The following is a 20,964-nucleotide window of genomic DNA, read 5'->3' on the forward strand; positions in this document are numbered from 1 at the left end:
GATATGGAGTTCTACATTTTCATCAGTAAGTATGATGGGTGAGCTGAATCTATACGCAGAGATGCCTGTTTCTGGCAAGTTTTGACAGTGTCACATGTTTACTGTACTATCATTTATTCCTTCCTTTGTCTAGTTGCTCAGCCTCCTAAATAGATTGGAATTTTTGGAGGTCAAGGGGATTATGTTGTACACATCTTTTATCCTCGAGGCTTAGAATCATGCTCTCACCTTGCAGGTACTCAATAAATGTTTGACAATAATGCAGCTTGCTTTGTGATAGAAAAATTGAATCCTTTAAGATAAGTACATTTTATTTTTTTTCAATAAATGTAAGGAAAGATAGCATCTTCCAAAGGAATGGGGCAGTGAAAACTTTGGTTTCCTGCCTGTAATAGGGGAAAAGCGAAGCTGATGCAACAAAGGTCCTTGCCTTGGTTTAAAAGAGAACATTATTTCTCTCCCTTGTAACAATTTTGGCAGTTTTTGACCTTGATCAATGATGTAATCTGGGGACTCAGGCTGGTAGGGTAGCTCTGCCATCATCCTGAGCATGGGAATTCCACCTCTGGGTCTATGAGATTCATCCATGTTGCTGAGTTTATCAGTATTTTTTATTGTTGGGCAATATTCCTTTGTGTTAATGTGTCCCAGTTCTATCAGTGCTATTTGGACAATTCTAAAAATAGAGAGAACCCACTGGAAAAATTGGGGTGTCACAAGAAATCAGATATATAACCAAAAGTTACTCAGTAAGGCAGACTTTACTTCGGCAGAAGGGTGTGCTCCCAAGAAAAATCTGACTAGCAAGCACACTGGGCAGGAAGTCTGCCCAGTTTTTTATCCTTAATGCAGCAGCACAGCCTCTTGCTCTGATAGGAGTAGTTCAGGGTTTCATTCTACCTGACTTAACTAATTTAAAATTGGAGAGGGCAAGGGGAAGGACTATAGTTATGATTGAATCACCTACTACACTATAGGCATTGTGATTGGAAGAGTGAGGACAAAGGAAGATATGGGGGGGGCTCAAAATGGCTACATTGTAAACATTTTATAACTTAAAAATAGCTCCACCTAACTACACACTATGAGATTTCGGTTTTACAACAGCAAACACATTCTTGTTTTATATTAGGAAAATCAAACTACAGGTTTAATTTGACAGAAAAGAGAACATTAATCTTACAAAACTTTAAGAAGTATAACATTTTGATTTTGGCATGTCTATTTGAAATATGTAGGACTAGGTTAACGTTTCATTTAATTTCATTTAATGAGTTTTATTGAATGACAGTAGAGGTCAAATTCTGTGCTCAGAGATGGAGACAGAAGGATATGTAAATCCCTGGCTTTTCCTTAAGCTACAGTTCAACTGGAGGAGAAAAAGAACACTTTGGTTGTCCCAGTTTGGATGGAAATCACGTGATTCTAAACAGTAGCCTTAAGTTCTTGATGAAAAAAGCTGAAATGTCAAAACTTGGAGGTTCCCGATGCCAGTAAATCATCCTTCAGTTCTCTTGCAAGAAATGTCCTGACCATCTTCCATCTCAAAGTCTTGCCCCAGGGAACAGACGTCTGGCCTTAAAAAGCCTACTGGCCTGAGAGTCAGGTCCCTCAGGTTCTATTTCTGGTTCTGCTACTGGATTGCTATGTGGCTTTGCACAACATAGGGAACATTCACTTCCTACTAGGAAAACAGCAAGACGCTGAGCGCCCTCTGAGCAAGCGACCTCCACATTCCAAGTGAAGTTGGGTCCTGGAACTAAGGGGACTGGTGGGACACCTCACAGGAGACCAGGCATACCCCTCCATGCTGCCAAACACATTTATTTAGTATGTAATTGGAGCGCTGATTTAGCGTAAACCCGGAAGCTGAACCTAAAAATACTTCGCATTTTAAAAGCCTTGCAACGTTTCATACTGATTGTGTGTATGTGTGTGTGTTTCCCCTTGCACTAGAGGGGTAGGTACGCCTTCGGAAGTATGAAGGTAGGGGAGTACGGAACTTCCCGGGGCAGGGGAAAAGCAGATGATGTTTCGTACCTTTACGACTCTGGAAAGGAGGTCGCAGCGTCTCGCCTCCCGAAGAACTACATTTCCCAGGAGCACTTGCGGCCCACCGCGGGCGGGACCACGTGCTTATAGCCCACTGACTCCCATTGTGCGGAAGGCATCCCACCCTGATGGGAGGGCTTTCTTGCGGTTCATCCCGGGACTTGTAGTACAGCGCGCGCGAGGAACACGCTTCTTTGTGATTAGCCGTGCCGCCTCCGGGCGCGTCCCCGTGAGGTCTGAGCGGGAGGGCGGGTGTCCTGCGAGGCGGGCTGATACTCGCGCGCGCGCGACGCGCCCGAGGGGCTGGCCAGCACCTCCCGCGGGGCGGGGCTGCTGGTTCCGCATCGCCACAGCCTTCCTGCCCCCGCCCCTCACCGGGCCCGGCCTGCCCCTCCTTCCTGGAGTCAAAGCTGAAGCAGAGGTGGTGGCTGTGGCGGTGGCGGTGGCGGCCCGGAACGCGGCGGTGAGTGGCCCGCGCGACACGCGCCGGCCCCGACCCTATGCGGTGACTTGTGCGGCGCAGGCGCTCCTGCCCCGCCGGCGGGGCCCAAGCTTCCCGCGGCGGGATGTTCTCCCGAAGGAGCCACGGGGATGTGAAGAAGTCCACCCAGAAGGTGTTGGACCCCAAGAAGGACGTGCTGACTCGCCTGAAGCACCTGCGGGCGCTGCTGGGTGAGGCGCGCGCCGGGGTGCTGGGGCTCCGGGACACCTGCCTGGGAGGGTGTCGTCTGCGGGCGGGCCAGAGACCCCGCGGACACCAACCCTAGGATCGCAGACAGGGATGCTGGATCGGGGGCTGGGGTTAGGTGGGCTTCAGACCTGGTCTAATCGAGACTGGGACCCCCGAGGCATTGTTCCCCGGAAAGCCCTAGCCTGGCCGCGGCCACTGTCCTGTCGCCCTCAAGTGTAAACTGACCCAGGGTTCTCATCGGGGCGCCTGCCCTCCCGGGTAACCTCGAGGCCCGGCACAGAGGTGACTATCCCCTGTACGTCCCAGCACATAAACTGAGCCCCAGGTGATACACACACCAAACTGTCGTCTACCCCTCCTACTTTTGAATTTTGGAGCCTGATACTTTAGGTATAATGAGACCCAGTGGTCCCAGCACAGACTGAATTGAACTGTCATCTCTCTCATTCCTCCCCCTTTTATTTATTTTTACTTTTGAGTCTGAGGCAGCAAATACACTGATTCCAAGCGATATCAGCAATTTAACTGTCATCTCTTTTCCCACGGCCCTCTATTAATTTTTTATTTTAGGTCCGGCTGTTTCAGTTTCTTTGTGTTCTTGGTGTGAAGGGGGCTTTTCTGCCATTTGGAGGGAGGGGTGGTTTTCTTGGGTTCATTACCACATGACAACCATGAGCCTATGATTTCTTCCGCTTTAATGACCTTCTGGGTGGAGGCCCTGCAGATCCCAGGTGGGTCTGGAATTGACTTGTGTTGAAGCTCACCCCTTTGGGTGTAAATGTCCACCCGGCTTCCTGTCACCTGCTGCATGTGATTAGTGGCTGACTTTGTTTTTCTCTCTCTCTCTCTCTCTCTCTCTCTCTCTCTCTCTCTCTCTCTCTCTCTCTCTCTCAACCCTCTTAGACAACTTTTGTTGAGGGCGAAAACACCTTTGCTCATCTATAGACAGACTTTGGGTATTTGGGGGCTTAGAGGAAAAGGTACCTTACATTTCTTTCAGTTGTGTTTTAGTGTTAAAATAAGCAAAAATCACCTAATTTTAACGTGTCTGTCACTTGAGAAAATATGACATAAAATAATTCTTTTTATAAGTGAGAATTTTAAATAAAGATCTTTTTCATAATATTAAAAGTGCTAACTATTTCTGTTTATACTCTGTGAACTACCACTAAGGAAAACAGACAAAAAACAAAAAACCAACATCTGGGGATAGGTGAGTTATTCACTATCTCAGATTTCTGAAGTTTACATTTATTTATTCAATTTGGAATGAAATGTAAATTAGTTACTATTACAGGGATTAGTTTTCAAGACTTTTGAAAGTGAAATGTGGTGTTCTTAGTAAACTGAACTTTCTACTTCCTGCACATACTGATTGCTTTGTGCCTGGGTTTTAGTAGTGATTAACACCTAGTGCAGGGACATTTTTGATAATGAAGAGTTGAGCAGTATTTTAAAAGCATTTGATACTTTGAGGCTTTTTTTGTGCTAGAGAATTTAAACCTTTGTTCTGTCTAAGTCTACAAGATTAAGTTGGCTACATTTTATAAAGAATTGATTAAACCCAGATCAAACTGGTTTCTTAGAGATACACAGTACATTGTTATCATTCTGAGAAAGTAGATACTTTTCAAGTCTGTGTAATTATGGTTTGTCTTTAAGGTGTATGTCTTATTTTAAGGAACCTCCTTTTATCATTTCATTGATCTCAGTATGACTTCAGTTTTGTAACATGGAGAAGTTCTTTGATATTTCCTTAGGTGTATGTTTTTCTGTTGTTGATAGCATTTGTTTATGGAATGGCCCGTTTTCCTTTGTTTATTATTATGATCTTTATAGGGACTGGATTTTTACAAAATTTGTCCTAGGAGTTCTAGTCATAATGTTTAGTGTTAACTTTTGCTTTACAACTGGGATTCAAAGATTTTAAAGAAAGGTGGTACGTTAATGCATTATTTCCTACTTTATCATATACCCTATCTAGTTGCTACTTATTAAAAAAAAAAAACAAAAACAAAGCCCTTTTCAATGGAAAGATAGGAATTAAGCCAAAATTAAGAAAACTGAAGGAAATGAATAGTAATTTCTATTGTATTTTATGTGTAAATTTATATAACACTCTTGTTTTTCATATATTTTACCTTCCAGTAATAATAAAGATGTTATTTAGCATATAAAGATGATACCATTGTCTGGGTTTACAGTCTGTGCCTGCCACTTGCAACTGCATAACTTGAGCTAGTTACTTAGACTGTCCTTGAATCAGTTTTTTCACTCTGTTAAATGGGTATGGTAAGGTTCGTCATGTAAAGGGTTATTGTGAACATGAAGTATAAATGACTTCAGTGGAGTAGGCATTTAACAGCTCCCTCTTACATTACTTTTCTCCCAGCATTGATAGGATGGGACAAGCATTTTGATAGTAGTTTCTATACCCTTCTTTCTTATTTTTTGGTAATGGTGATAGATTTATTCTCTCTTCGTAAAAGAGTAACCTATGTTTAAAACACCTGGCTGAGAAAGTAGAGCATTAGTATCATGATAATGACTTAAGTTCAAACTTAAGATATTTTGACCTGGCTAGATACTGAAGATTGGCCTGATATTATTAACTTGATTTTATATAAGGAACATTGAGGCAAGGTAGGACTTACTAGCTGCCAAGCCATGTACTAAATGGTTTACATGTGTTATATTAGAGGAAGAACAAAGAGCTGACTTCTAGTTCTTCCTGCACTGTTGAAATCATCATTGGGAAAGTAGATGACCAAACAAACCAAAACCCTAAAACATCGTGTGTATTACTGTTTTGCTCCAACAAGAATTTCATGACTAATTGAAAGGTGAGTGCTTACTATAAGTCTCAAATTAGAGTTAGGCATTGATAAAGGCAAGAAGAGTCAATATAAAATAATAGTAAACATATGGTACGTTATGTAATTAGCTAGTTACATCGTAGACTCCATTATAGGATTTCAGAGAACAAAAAGATCATTAAGAATGACATAAAAGGGCCTGGGATTGTGGCTCGGTGGTACAGTACTCTCCTAGCACGTGTGAGGCACTGGGGATTGATCCTCAGAACTCGGTACCAGAATGACATAAAAGTTGGAGCATCTTGAAAGTTTGACTCATGCTGGGCCTGAAGAATGGTTAGACAAGCTCTCACCAATAGAAATATAAACGAGCCATGTGTGTTATTTAAATTTTCTAGTAACCACATTTAAAAAGTAAAAAGCAAGCGAAATTAATTTTAACAATGCATTTTAATCTTATGTATGTAATATGTATTATGCCAACAGGTAGTAAATATAAAATATTAATGATAGTTTTTACATTATTTTTCTATACTGTCTTTGAAATCTATTGTATATTGTATACTTGTAGCACTTTAGGTCTTATCAGCCACACATTTCCAATTTTCAGTAGCCAAATGTGGCTAGTTGTACACATCAAACAGTTTAGGTTCAGAATTAGGGAAAGTAGGAGAGAGAAATTCCAAGGGAAGATAGAAGAATTGATGGTGGAACCATACAAGGCAGTGATGTAGGAGGGTGCGGAAACCAACTTGAACTCAACCTTCATCTCGTCCGGGAGTGGTGAGAAGTAGTTTTGGATCCTGAGGACCCTTGCCCTGAAGGTATCTACAGGGTCAATGAATAAGACTTAAGAATTGCCTCTCTGACTGCAGGGATAGGAAAAATAGATTGGGAGGGGTTGCATTTGAGGCAGGGCCATCATCTGAGGGGAATGTGGCAGTAATGGAGCAGACTGATGAAGGATTGCCTAAAATAAGACACAGTCCAGTGAATGGAGAGGAAGAATGTGATTATAGATAGAGACTAGGGAGAAGAAGGTAGTGATTCTTTAACTGTAGTAATGAAAAAGGAGGGTTGAAAAAGCTGACCCAAAGTGGATGATGACACATAAGGGGGGGTGGGAGGGGTTAGTGTTAGGGTTAGGGTTAGGGTTAGGGAGGGGGGCAAGAATGGAGGAAGAAAGGACTGTATAGAGGGAAGAGACGGGTGGGAGGGGTGGGGGGGAAGGGAAAAAATAATAGAATGAATCAAACAACATTACCATATGTAAATTTATGATTATACAAATGGTATGCCTTTAACCCATGTACAGACAAACAACATGTATCCCATTTGTTTACAATAAAAAAAAAAAAAAAAAAAAAGAAAAAGCTGACCCAGGAGTGATTAATATGAAGAGATTTGGTATCAGAAGCTGTCAGTCAGGTCAAATCAAGGAATCAGAATTTGGACCACAGATTCAGAACCAGAGAGAAAAGTCTGTCACAAATGTTCTATCTGCTGACACAGCAAAATATAGCATTATGGTTTATTTCCTTTTATGCATCTGTAATTTAATTTGGGACAAGTTCACTTATAATTTAAAATATTGCTTTTTAAATTTATTAGCATATTTGATGTTTTGTTCCTCTCATTTTTAGCTACAAACATTTATTGACACCATGTACTATAATTCATCTTACCATCTTCTGGTTAGTTACATTGTGTTGGTTTTTTTTCTTCTTTTTCCTCTTCTTTCCTCATACCGCTCATACAAATATTACCTCTGTATTCATCTTGGGAAGCAGCATTTTCTACATTTTATGTTATTTCCTTAGAATAGATTCCTTTGAAGTCAAAGTGCTGGCTTGAGTATGTTTAGGATTTGATTCACAGTAAGTGTTGCTCCAATGGCCCTGCCAGCAGCAAGAATTGAGACTACCTTTTCACTGTAGTCTGATTAACAATAAACATCTTTTTAAAATCTGATAATTAGTGGTGGGTATTTGGAATATTGGGAGTGTCCTGGGAAGGAGTCCTGTCTTGTGTTGGGGGAGATGAGTTTGGTGTTCTACATTTTGAAGTTGAGAAAATGTGAGATCCAAGTAGCATGTCTTAAACAAAGGTTGTGGCACATAGGATTTGAAGCTTAAGGAGAGGATAGAAAGCTAGGATGTTATTTATTATGATGATCTCATTGACTTTTCCTACAACTGTGATCAAGGTTAGGTTCCTACTCCCACCCTACAGAAGACGTGCAGTGAGGTTAACTCTTGTGTGCCAACTCTTGGCCTATAAGTGGCAGAGCGGGGCTTCATGAGTTTATATAGCCAGTGTTGTGCTTCAGCTAGTTATCTGATTCAAAATAATGTTTGCACATCAGAAAATATAAATGTTAATATATAAGTAAACCCCTAGCAGTTTTGCATGAGTCCCTAAAATGTTACTATGACATTTATATCTCTCTTCTTGGTCTTTCAGTATTCTTCCAGTGAGATTTGGGGAAGTCATATTTAACTTGAGCACAGCAGAAGATAAAAAGACTCCTCCTTTGTTTTTGTGTTCATTGGCTTCTCTGTGTCCATGGCAGGTCTAGTAGGTAATAAGATATTTGCATATATATTAATGCCACATGGATGTTCTACCACCAGAACAAACCTTGTAGGTATAATTTCAGGTTCTTCATGTAGTCCTAGTATGGTATTTCTTAGATGACCTTGATTGAACCAATGTGATTTTGTCATAATGCTCCCTTTGCTAATTTTTCACCAGTGACTACTGTTTTGTATTCATAACCTCTAGAATGTAAAATGAACTTTGAACACTGTTTTAGTTAGCTTTTCCATTGCTGTGGCCAACTGACAGGAACAATTAGAGGAGGAAAAGTTTATTTGGGGCTTATGTTTTCAGAGATCTTAGTCCATAGACATCTGACTTTACTGTTCTGGGCCCAAAATGAGGTAGAACGTCATGGTAGAAGGGCGTGGTGGAGGAAAGCAGGTCAGGACATGGTCACAGGAATAAGAAAGAACTTTGCTCACCAAGGACAAAATATACACCCCAAAGGCATGTCTCTGTGACCCATCTCTTCCTTCCACTCTCCCCTGACTATAGTTACCACAAAGTTAATCTATGTCAATTCTCAGTTCAACCTTTCCATCTCCAAATAGTCCTTGCACTGTCTCACACATGAGCTTTTGGGGGATACCTCATATCTAAACCATAACAGACATATATATGTCATACAAACACAAAATCCCTGCTTTCAGGACTTGAGGTTGCCTAGATTTATGATACAAAAAAAAAAGGTAAACTTATGATAAATGCCTGAGTTCAGATATTTTGCTTGCAATAACTGAAAAGGATTGCTGTCCATCTTTTACTCTTTTCTTTTTGGGAGTGATCTCATAAATTCATTTAGCCAGAAGGGGGAAAGTCTGTAGAGTGAGGCTGGCTTAAGTAGAGGAGATGTCATGTTGTCTGCTCTTCTACTCAGTGACCACATGCCCCAGGGTGGGCCTGAGATGGGGCTCTGCTGTGCCCTCTGAGGTCTTTTTTCCTCCAGGCTTCCTCACTGTGGGGTCACATCCCTACTCAGTGTGACTCTGATGTTCAAGGGTCATTTTGGTTTTCTTCACTCTGCATTCATGTGACACAACCCCACGTATGAAATAATTCCACTATATTGATAACATATTTATGTACCACTTTATACCTGTGCAGAATGTCTTTTCATACTCTCATTTAGTCAAAGTGCTACCTTCAAGCAATCAGTTCATATAAGTCATAAAAGGAATGTATTAAATACCTGCTTGTGAATGTATTTTCAGTAGTGTGCCTGGTTTTGAGTAGTTTTACCTAGGTATAGCCTCCTGAATTTGTAGGATCAGATAGCTTTTTATTTTTTTAGGTGAAAAGGGATCTAGAATCTACTATCAAAACTAAGCAATTGAGAATTTGATGACTTTGAAGAAAAATTTACAGAAATTATCTTTTAAAGGATTTACCTTACAGATTCTTAGAAGAGCTTTGTTTCTGAGTTATTTCTGAATTCTCAGTTCAGGGTTTTAGCTTTGAGTTTTAGAAAAGAGATGTTTTGTAACCCTTTTGTGTCTTTTATATTGTTTTAGAAGCTAAAACCACATCTGAAAGATAGTGAACACTCTTTTTAAAATAGTTGTAATTAACGGTAAACATGTTCTTTGATTTTACTATTAGGGTTGTGGTTTAGTTTTTTGTTTTTAAATCTCTTTTCATGAAGTTAAGGAGAACCTATTGATATTATATTGATTTTAAGTGAGTTCATTGAACCTCAGCCATACTTTCAATGAAATACAACATACTAGTGACATTGCTTGTACCCCACAGTAGGAGTTGTGAGAATGTATTGCTGCGGCTCCTGCTTTGTGGAGCATGGTTGACTGATAGTCCAGCTGCTGCCCTCTGGGTCTACCAGTTTTGAGCCAGAGCTGAGCTTGCTTTGGGCCACTCTCAACCATGGCTGTGAATATCTGTGCTGCTTATTTCTGTGAGATCCAGATGCCTCTGAAGGGCAACTTTGGCTTGAGGATACTCCCCTGGCCTGACCAAGATTATCTCAGAACTGTGTGGAAGTCTTGTGACACCACCTATTCAATCCTCTATTTTTTTTCCCTCCTTCTCCTTTACAGTCGTCAGTACTGTATTGTAGTCTGACACTTCTCTGCCTTCTTAAATTCATCTCCCTTTATCTTTCCCACATACTTCCCCCAATAGATCTCTTGCATGTCTACTTCTGTCTTGGAGTTTTATTCTCGGAGAACCTAAACTAAGATATCTTTTTTTTTTTTTTTCCAGAAGGTGCTATCCAGTCCGCTATCTAAAATGCTTCCAGAACACAGTACATTATTTCTTCTGCCTGAACTTTTTCTTGTCTTGAAATGATTTTTCCTCAGAATTCTCATAGGAATTTTTACTTCTCATTCGACATTTATGTCTTTAATTTTGTATTATACTTACTGTTCTGCTTAATCTTCCCCAGTAAATGACAAGTACACAGAGAACAACAACTTGTTCATCTTGATTCTCCTTGAAAACATACTTCCTTATTTGGAATAATAATTAACATTTATTATATTCAGAGCATTGCTATAAATACTTTTATGTATATTAACTTTTAATTCTCCAAAATGAGACAGGGAATATCATTATCCACATTTTACAGATGGGATAAAGAAAGGGAAAGAGTCTTATGAGGTTGAATTACATCACTAGTAAGTGTAGAGTCAGGATTTGAACCCAAGGCAGCTGACTCTAGAGTCCCCTCATTGTTTTAACAGTTACATATCCCTTACTACCTATTTGCCAGACACTGCGTACAGCATTAGGGATGCCAGAGCTTGCAATCTACCTCTGTTATAAGTGACTATTAAATAAAACCAGAAATATGATTTCAAAATAGCCGGATTTAAGTCTGCCGAAGAGTAACTGGCCACCCAATGTGGATGTTTTAAAATATTTCTGAAAGTCTTTTTGCCTTAAGATTGTTATTTCCAGTCAGAAGTTCCCTGCATTAAAGTAATGATTTAAGACCATGAATTAAGGGTGGTGAACTCTTCTGATATTGTTTTTTGACCTCTCCCTGGTGTGCATGCACTCATTATCAGATCCACTCCTTAAAGGATTCCAAGGAGAGTTGACATAAGGGGAACTATTTCTATAGACAAAAAGAAGAAGAGGTTGGTGTCAGTAAGCTATAGCCAAAGGGTGTGGAAAGAGGGACACCTGTATTATGAACTCTTTGTAAGGACTGGCATGGATGATGCTTAGAGAACCATTCTAAATATTCTTTTATGGAAACAATATTAGACAGGCCTTATTGTAAAATTTAAATTTACAAAAATCAAAGCAAATCACTACCTACTCCCCACAGAAAAGGACCTTTTCTAGCTAGTGCAAATTTTTTTTCCAATGAAATCCTCGACAGTATTTTCAAAACTGCATGGAAGAGAAAGGAACTGAAGACATATTGCTTTTAAACAGCTATTTAAAAAGGGATTAACATGAGCTTTATTTCTGTCTGGTCATATTAATGGTATAGTCAGTATAGACAGCTATATCCTATGGATTCTTTATCTGATGTGAAGGTTGGATGTAGTAAAATTTATACTGAACTCCCAAGTGGAGGCAAACTGTCCTCAAATCTCTGTCTGTGTTTGTATATCATTGCAAATATATTTTTGGAAAGAATATTTCTATACCTTCTGTTACTAAAATAAATACAAACACAAGTAGACACATCACCTTTAACTGAAATAAATAATGAACTGGAAAAATATTTGAAACGTAAGAGGGAAAATAGTTTTATCCTCAATGTATAAAAAGCTCCTACATATTGACAAGTAAATTTATAGTCTTCAAAATGTATGTATTAATGTAGGAAATGGAGAAATAAGACCTATAAGAATGTTTTAAATGCCACTCATTAATAATCTCAGATATAGAAACTTAAAGAATAAAATATATTTAGCCACTATACTAGCAAAGTTGCTGGGGTTTTTTTCCTAATGGTAATATACTATGTGGGCTCTCTAATACACATCTGATAGGAGTATAACTTGGTACAATCTTTCTGGAATGTAACTTATTAATATGTAGCCATGATCTTTAAAATGTATGTATTACTTGACCCAATTTCTTCTTCTAGGAAATTATAATTAATATGTTAAAATATCATATTCTTCAGAAATGCATTGCAACATTTTATGTTTACATTTTCTTATTTAAGTGGAATTCACATAACATAAAATTAACCATTTTTTTTAAACTATGCTTTTTTTTTTTTTTTTTAACACAATGCGTTTATTTATTTTCATGTGGTGCTGAGGATCGAACCCAGTGCCTCACACATACTAGGTAAGTGTTCTACCACTGAGCCACAACCCCAGCCCAAAATTAACCATTTTAAAGTGAACAGTCATGGTATTTAGCACATTCACAGTGTTGTACAACCACTATCTCTAGTTTCAAAACATATATATATATATATATATATTTTTTTTTTTTTTTTTTTTTTTTTTTTTTTTTTGGCGGTGCTGGGGATCGAACCCAGGGCGTTGTGCTTGCAAGGCAAGCACTCTACCAACTGAGCTATCTCCCCATCCCTAGTTTCGAAATATTTTTATCACCCAGTAGAAAATATGGTAACCATTAAGCGTTTATCTGACAACTACCCATGTGTATGTGTATGTGTGTAGCCAGACTGGGCTTTCTTTTTCTTTTCTTTTTTTCTTTTTTGCTTTTCTTCGTTATTCTGCTCCACCAGACAGGTACTAATATGTTGATTGTATTTGTACTAGTTACGACTCTTGGTTCCAGGTGCCAGAAACCCAACTCTAACTTAAGAGCAGGGATTTAGTGATACATGAAATAATCTAAAGGCACATTAGGCATTAGAATCCATAGGGTTTTAAATGGTGTCCAGAGTACTCATCCACTGTCATGTTTACTCGTTTTTCTCACCTTCCCTTTTAGTGGAATTACTCCTTTTCACTCTTTGTTCTGGATTGGTTTGGTACTGTTTTTGGTGTTTGTTTCTTTCTCAGACTAACTCTTCCAGGCACAGGAGAGATTATCTCTGGCCTTGTCAACCTGATATGTCTCAGCAACTAAGTAAACCTAAAGAAGAGTGACTCCTTTTCTAGGGCCCATACCAGTGCCAAGGACCTTTCTGGTTGGTCCTGCTTGGATCATGTGCTTATTCATGTACCAATTACTGGATGAGGGAGGTGGGGAATTCTGATTGGCCAACCTGATAATTCATCCTGTTCCTAGAGGTAAATTCTCAGTCTCCTGTATTTATGAGGAAGTAGTTCTGGAAAGGCATCCTGTTACATTCCCACACAAGAACAGCCCTGGTCATTATCTCTGCTTGGGCCTGTATATACCACAAAGTAAAGTTCATTGACTTTTATGCCAATAACCCTAGATCATTGAGATGATCTAGATGTCTAGATCTTAGATGTCTTTCTTTGAATTCTACTTAAGTCTTTGGATGTTATATTTGAGGATTATTTATTTAATAATAATCTGATTAAATAGGATTGACTACCCTTAGGATTTGCCTAAGTTAGACTATATCCATTGTTTTAAGTCATTCCACAAATAGCCACGAGTGCCTGCTACTTGCAAATGAAGCATGGGACTCTTACTCTGTTAGGGTAGATGGACAATAAGCAAATAATATATATTATTTCTGGTATTGATAGTAAAGTAAAACTTGACAAGAGTGTGTGTGCTTGTGTGCACACGCATGCTCATGCACTCATGTGCTTGTCTAGATATTAGCGTAAGGGGAGGCCTTTTTGGAAGAATAGTTTGGACTAAGACCTGAGTTACAAGAGGGAACAGTTTGTGATTATTTTTGGGAATAGTATTCCAAGCAGAGGGAACAGTAAGTGCAAAGGCTCTTTGTCAAAAATAGGTTTGGAATCTCTCCAAAGTCAATAATGTTAGAGGAGAGAAAGAAGAGAGGGAGAGCATACAGGGAAAGGATCAGGAGTGGGAGAAAGGAGTTAAGGGTCAGATGAGGTCAGGCTTGTCTTACTCTAAGCTTAGATGGGGCACTTCAGGGAGCCTAGGAGTAGGGGAGAGACCTGAGCTGTCCTTGAGGTCTGACATTTAAGTCTAAAAGAATCACTGGTCTCTGCATGGAGAATAGACTTGTTTGGTTAGTCTACCAGAGATTGGTTTTTTTGGCTTACTTCACAGAAGGTCAATTTTTTTTTGCCTCAAAACTGAGCCTTGACTACAAATGGAAGAGAGAAAAGGAAAGAGAAATAAAGAAGTGGTATGGAAAAGTGAATGACCATAACTGTGGCAGGTACAGGTGTGGGGGGAGATAGGGAAAACACACATGGAGCCTGTACGCCTACTTACTCTGCAGGAACAGTGGTGAGAAGATAGGATAGGAACACTATGTGATCCATGGGACAGGAAAGCTAGAGTGTGGTGGGCCGGGCCATGTGCTAGGATCCCCACAGTGGACTGAGCTGGGACAAGGAATATAGAGACAGGCTTGCTTTTACCCCCAAACTGTTGTAGCAGGCAAGGGGAAGAACACATTAGAAAGTACTCCTGACTTTGAAGAAAAAGGGAGATTTGCCAGTGAATGAAAAAGAATGAGCACAGAAAAGTGAGTCAGTACAATAGTAATTTAGCTATAAAAATAATGGTAGCAGTCACTAAGCATGGTGGATTGGCTCCATCAGATGCCCATCTAAAATTAGGACCCCTATTATGCTGAATTTCGTGTTTCTTAATGAAAAGACCTGAGGGAATCTTTTATGGATTTATAAGAATGTTTTATATGAATGATGATTATATATGGTCTGACACTGAATTTTTGACTTAACAAGCCTTGCACATTTTTGCACATCAGTAAGGGAAGATCATAATACTTAAATGGCTGTATTTTGTTCCACTGGACTTATATAACAAATTACCACCCATTCTCCAGACTGGTAGCTTCAGGCCCTCACATGACTTCACAATCAGCAGAGTGTGTATCTGGGAGTAGCTCCCAGTGACTGGGAAAAGGACCTTTGGTTTTTTGTGTAAGGCATATAGCCAAGGTGACAGTATTTGAGTCTTCCAGTAGGACAGGGGACAGCATAAGTTAATTTCACAGAAAAGCCACGCTTTTAACCTATCAGAGAGGAAAGGTCATTCCACTTGTATCTGTATCCTTTCAAAATTAACTAACTTCTGGACCTTATTTTGGATTTAGTAACAGTTCATTTCTGTGTCTTGTATATCTCCCTGTGTTCTTTTTGTTAGTATTAGACTTCATCAGCTGAGTGGTATGGGAGCCTGACTGTGGGTTCCAGTCCTGGCAGTGACCTGTCCTTCTGACCTTTCTTGCTATAAACAGTGAGGACCATGTGTGTCTCTCACAGTTGTAGGAGAGTTGAGTCACTATGCAAAACTATTTTGTAAGGTGTTATTACAGTGACTACTACTAATTATTTGACACAAGACATTATTTGATGGCTCTCTCCATCCTCTTCACCACTTTTTGGCTTCCTGAGTTGTTGAGAATAAAGGGGTAAAGATAGGTATTTGATTCCTGCTTTAGACATTTTATTCCTATTCCTGACTTTTTCTCTAGAGAGTGGTTTAGACTATAATGTAGGCTATATCCCCAGTCAGAATGAGAAAAGGAAAAGAAAGTGTGCATTGACTTAAAAAAAATCTGATGAAACTTGATTCCTATAGAAGGAATACATATATTAAAATGGGTATGAATACATTTGATTTGAACATTAAATTTCATTGGTGTATATGGATGTTTTAGCATATTGATACTTGATATCAATTAATGTTTTAGAATCTTTAAGGAGTGTGCATCAAATATGATTAAATGAAAATAGTTCTACTTTTAAAACTTTATACTAGATATTTGAAATATGTCTTTATGCAGAACTATTTTTACACACAGATTATCAGTCCTGGGTAACAGTGTGTTAACATCTTTCCAATTTTTAAGAATTTTACTTCCTACTTCTGGTTTACCTTATGGGCATAAAGAAATGAAAGCAATGCAGCTTAGGAAATGAAGTGAGATGAGTGTAATTTCTGTGACCTTTTCAATTGATAATTATATTCGTTTGCTGCTGTCAAATTTATTTCAGCTGTCTATCTGCAAGGATGTTTTTGGTTGCAGGTTAACAGAAAACTTAAATGTAAACCTAACAGTAAGGGATTTTTTTTTTTTTTCTCTGATAAAAAGAGGTCTCAAGACAGAACAATCCAGAGTTAGCTAATTAGAAGTTCAGTGATGGTGATAGTCCAGGCTCTTTCTGCCTTTTTGCTTTGTCATCCTTTGTGTGGCAGGTTTGTCCTCATGGTAGCAAAATACCCACAGCCATCCAGATAGAATGATATCCAGAGGAGGGAAAAAAGGGAACACTTCTTTTGTCCCTTTAAGAACCATGAGTCTTTTCCCAGATAAGTCCATCAGAATTCCTCCTGTTTTGATTGACCAGCATTGGATCACAGACTTGAGCTCATGCAAGTCACTGGCTAAGGGCATCTTGCCACCATAATCAACTTAGCATAACATCAGGTCCAGTTTTCTGTGATGGGGACAGACCAGCCTTCTAGAGAGACAGAGCTCTGGAGGAGGAAAATCCCTGACCAAATTGGGGGGGGGGAGCTCTGTTAGGAAGAGTGAGGGTCCATTTGTAGGGGTGGGTGAGGTATGGGAGTTGGAGCAGATCCAACAGTGTCTGCTCCATGCCGCTCTCACTTTTGGGTTTGAAATGCTTTGGAGAATACCTGTGGAGATGAATCATCAATTATGATAAATTTTTGAATTTATGTGTATTTTTAGGGAGAAATAAAAATTAAATAGTATAACTAGTATATACAGCAGAACTACAATAGTATTTAAGAAACAAAGCTATCAATGAGGATAAAAGGTGAGTTTGTTTTATTTCCTGAAAATAGGGATATGTAGTTTAGGCCTCAACTTGCCTGTGAAAGTATACGCAGTTTCTAGTTTGCATTTCCTTCTGATGGGCAAGGGTAGTAGTGCTTGGGCACATGGTACATGCTCTAGGGGAAGCTGTTGACCCTGGAGAGGACTGAAAGTTGACCACCAATTTAACAGTGTGGTGCTTCTTAGAGAGGTAGCAGCAAAAACCTGATTGGACTGGATGCTTCCATTGGGTAGGTAAGTTTAAAGTGTTTGTTTTATTATTACACATTTTAAATCACATATGTACAAAACTTATTCTTTCAGAGGCAGTAAATATTTAATGCCAAAAATTTTTTAAAAATCTTTGCAACTCCATCTTGGCCTGGGTTCAGATAAATATTTTCAATTGAATTGAGGTTGGTTCAATTAATTAAGACAATGAATAGTGGATAAATTGGAAAATAAAGGGAAGACAAGTGACATCATAGTTAGTGACAAGGTGGTGGAGTTATTGAATTCAGGGACCAAGTAGGGTTGAAGAGTTATTAAAGTTAGGGTTCCAGAAGAAGTGGGCAGGTGGCAGGAGAATTAATTGTCTGAGATTTTAAAGGCAGAGAGGTTGTAAGGAATGACTGTGGGCATAATGGCAGAGATGGGGACCCAGGCAGCTTCATTAGAGATGAGGAAGTGAGGCATTATCCATATAAATGCTGAAATCATCATTATGTAGACTGTGCTAATAGGCAATTTATGTAGCCAAGTAAGGGAGAGGGAATGAGTATTTTGCCAGGATCAAGAGGAGTATGTTCCATCACTTTTATGGGGTAGGGTGGACTGGGGAAGGGACCAGAATTATCTTGAGTTTATTATTAATTAACTTCTGGATGACTTCAGGAGTAATTCCATATCAACTATGTCCAGTGATACTTATGCCTAAAAATGGATGCAGATTAAAAGTACAGTGCTACTTTAAAGGATTTTTCTGAAATATGAAGTCCCATGGTATCAGAAGAGTATACTTGCAGAATGGACTTTGATCTTTTGTTCTTAAAGCTTTGGGGAAATTTTATAAATAAACCTAGAATGAAAAAGATATGCAGAGAAGCTGATGAAAGGGGTGGGGTAGGATTAGGTTGGGAATGGGATATTTTTCTAATCTGACTTTGAGGCATGAAACTTAAGGAATTTGCTGTTGGTATATAAATTTGTGGGGCAGAACTTGGAGTAGAGGCCAGAGACTGAGGGTCAGATTTGAGGAAACCTTTGCTCTGAGCTGGAGGCTGAATCTGTAGGAGGAATAAGTACCTCAACACAGGGTGATTTATATTGGTTTTCATATATTATACTTTTGAAATCCCTTGCACTCTGTAATTAGAGTCTCTTTGTAATCTCTGCCAATTTTTCTCATTCTTATTGAGAAACAGAAGGGAATTATGGACCTAAGGATATATTTTACTTTTTAAAAAGTACAATTTCGGCAGTTACTCGTGACAGTTATGCCTTAAGTTTAAGACTAGTAGCAGGCATAAAAATACACATGTGTTAATAGATATGATAGTGGTAATTCATCGCTGTTTTGTAGAAAATAACCTATTAAAAAGTAAAATATAACAATATAATATCATTTAAAAATATATATTGGTAAGTGTAAAAATTTTACTGCTGAGCTGGATGTTTCTGATTTCAGAATTTTAAAAATATATAATAGATATGTTTATATAATAATGTTTAAATATTAGATAATTTGTGTGTGTGTGTGCTAGGGATTGAACCCAGGATCTTGTGCATGCAAGGCAAGTAGTCTACCAACTGAACTATATCCCTAGTGCAAGATTAGATCATTTAAGAAAATGAATAGTGTTGGAGGTTTAAGGGATGAATATACATTTGTACCATCATTATCTTAAAAATGTTACTATTTATTAAGGTTAATTACTTTAGAGTGAATCTTCATTGCTTGTTACCCTGTCTTATTACTTTATTTTGTATCTAGGGTGGTTGACCTGACCCTTTCTTCTGATTTGGAAAAATCTTTTTGTCCATTATTGTAAGAGGTTTTTCTGTTTTTGTTTTATTTTAAATTACTTCATTGTTTGCTGTGACCTTCAGGATTTTCTTCTCATTTTTAGAAAGGGATTATTTATCAAGCCTTTCCATACATCTAGATTCTGCTGATTGATAAATTTATTCAGTGTCAGTGTATTCAATGCTTGTGCCTTGGAGGTACTGGGACCTGGTGCACTTGGGGAGATGGAGGTCCACAAACAAGAGGGCCATAGGAGACCAGTGGGTGGGAGCCAGACAAGGTGTCACTTGACCTTCCAACTGACTTGGGGGATGAATAGGGCTTATATAAGGGGGCAGAAAGGACTCTGTGCCTCCTTTATGGGCTCCTGCTAGTCCATCCTCTTCCTTCTGGGCTACTCACAACACATCCTTTACTATAGCTCATGTTTTAGTTCTTTGGGGCTGGAAGATTTCATATGATGTTATTTCTGCTGTGCACATTAGTATTCCTATCCACAGGAAGATGATGCATTTGCATATTGTCAATATAGGACCCATTTTTAGAGTCTGGATATGTTTGGATATAGGAACATTTTTCAGATGTGAATTCTCTTTAACAGTAATAAAGATGATAAGAGCATTGATTGGGCATTGAAGCACATTCATCTCCTGGACACTTTCTGTCTTATGATTACCTACTGAGACTGGAAGGACTTCATTGTGTACCTTTTGCCTCCTTACCTCGATACCCTTGGTGTTTCCCTTTATTAGAGCTTTACTACATGCATAGGTGGTAATCAGATGTGCTGGCTGTGTTAGGAGGAGTCCCTGTCCTCACTCTGTCTCTGTTGACAGGAAATTTGTGTCAATGGACAGACTCCGTTACTTGGATCATTTTTCTGCTTTTCCTTCTTGAATGGAGATAACATTGTGGTTGTACTTGGGTGGAACCCCTTTAAAGCCTTCCTGGCCCTCATGGGCTTTTTTTTTTTTTTTAAACAATTTTCATATACTTTTTTTTTAAAGAAAATCTTTATTAATTTATATGTGGTGCTGAGGATCAAACCCAGTGCCTCACACGTGCTAGGCAAGTGCTCTACCACTGAGCCACAACCCCAGCCTCATGGGCTTTGAAGCAGTTTTGTGTTGAGTTTCTTCTTTTGCACCAGTATTTCCACAATAATGTTTCATAACAAACCATCCCAAAACTTGGTAGCTTCCATGAGCCTTACAAACATCTCTTTTCCTCCCTCACTGTATTGGGTCTGTGCTGGCCTGGGTAGGTCTTCAGACTGCAGGTTGGCTAAAGATAGTTGGGTTGGGTCCAGCTCTACTCCCAGTTTCCTTGTTCCCCTTGGGCCAGCAGCTACCTACCTATGAAACCATAAAATTCAATGACTCAGAAATTCACATATTTAATGAGACCATCCTGTATTAAATAGCACTTAAACACTGCCAACAGACATACCCACAAAACCAGTAGGATGATCCCTTTATCTCCTTCCACATATAATCCCTTTTCAATGGCAATTCTATTGATTTTGAGTTAAAAGAATCATAACACAACCTCACAAAAACCTGCTTCTACAGACTCCTAGGAAGCACAAAAGCAAGGGGAGACATCTTTATCCCTTTCAGGAGTCCCAGTGGTATGCTGCCAAAAGGAGGAAGGAGCTCATGCTCAGCTTCTCCCTGGTGGGGAATGACACCCTCTCATGACCCTCCACCAATTCTGCAAAGCTAATAGCCATCCCAGCCCTGCCTGCACATCTGTGTATATATAAAAATGGGTATTGCTAACTATTTCATACTCAAATTCTGTGGATAATGGCACTGGAGGCCTGATCATCAAAATCATAGGCTAGGGATAGGGAAAAGGGATAAGTGAGGTATTCAAAGTAAACTTGACACTTAAAAAAAGTCATTTAGAAACAGCAAAAACAAGTAAATAATGAGTT

General features: G+C 39.1%; 1 protein-coding gene and 1 pseudogene across 2 annotated transcripts in view; one reads left to right on the forward strand and one right to left on the reverse strand.

Moving 5' to 3' along the window:
- LOC306651171 (AP-4 complex accessory subunit RUSC1-like) overlaps positions 1–2,148 on the reverse strand; it is a 40,749-nt pseudogene extending 38,601 nt beyond the window's left edge. Inside the window, exon 1 of the transcript XR_013766994.1 lies at positions 2,041–2,148. The product of XR_013766994.1 is annotated as an AP-4 complex accessory subunit RUSC1-like (transcript). The remainder of the gene's footprint in view (positions 1–2,040) is intronic.
- Positions 2,149–2,473: 325 nt separating this feature from the next.
- The window catches only part of RALGAPA2 (Ral GTPase activating protein catalytic subunit alpha 2), a 309,855-nt gene continuing 291,364 nt past the window's right edge, over positions 2,474–20,964 (forward strand). The window contains 1 exon segment of the mRNA XM_079124240.1: positions 2,474–2,724. Within this exon segment, the coding sequence (XP_078980366.1) occupies positions 2,619–2,724 (106 nt within the window). The 5' untranslated portion in view covers positions 2,474–2,618.

The sequence above is a fragment of the Sciurus vulgaris genome (assembly GCF_902686455.1).
Source record: "Sciurus vulgaris genome assembly, chromosome: 2".
NCBI classification, from domain to species: Eukaryota; Metazoa; Chordata; class Mammalia; order Rodentia; family Sciuridae; genus Sciurus; species Sciurus vulgaris.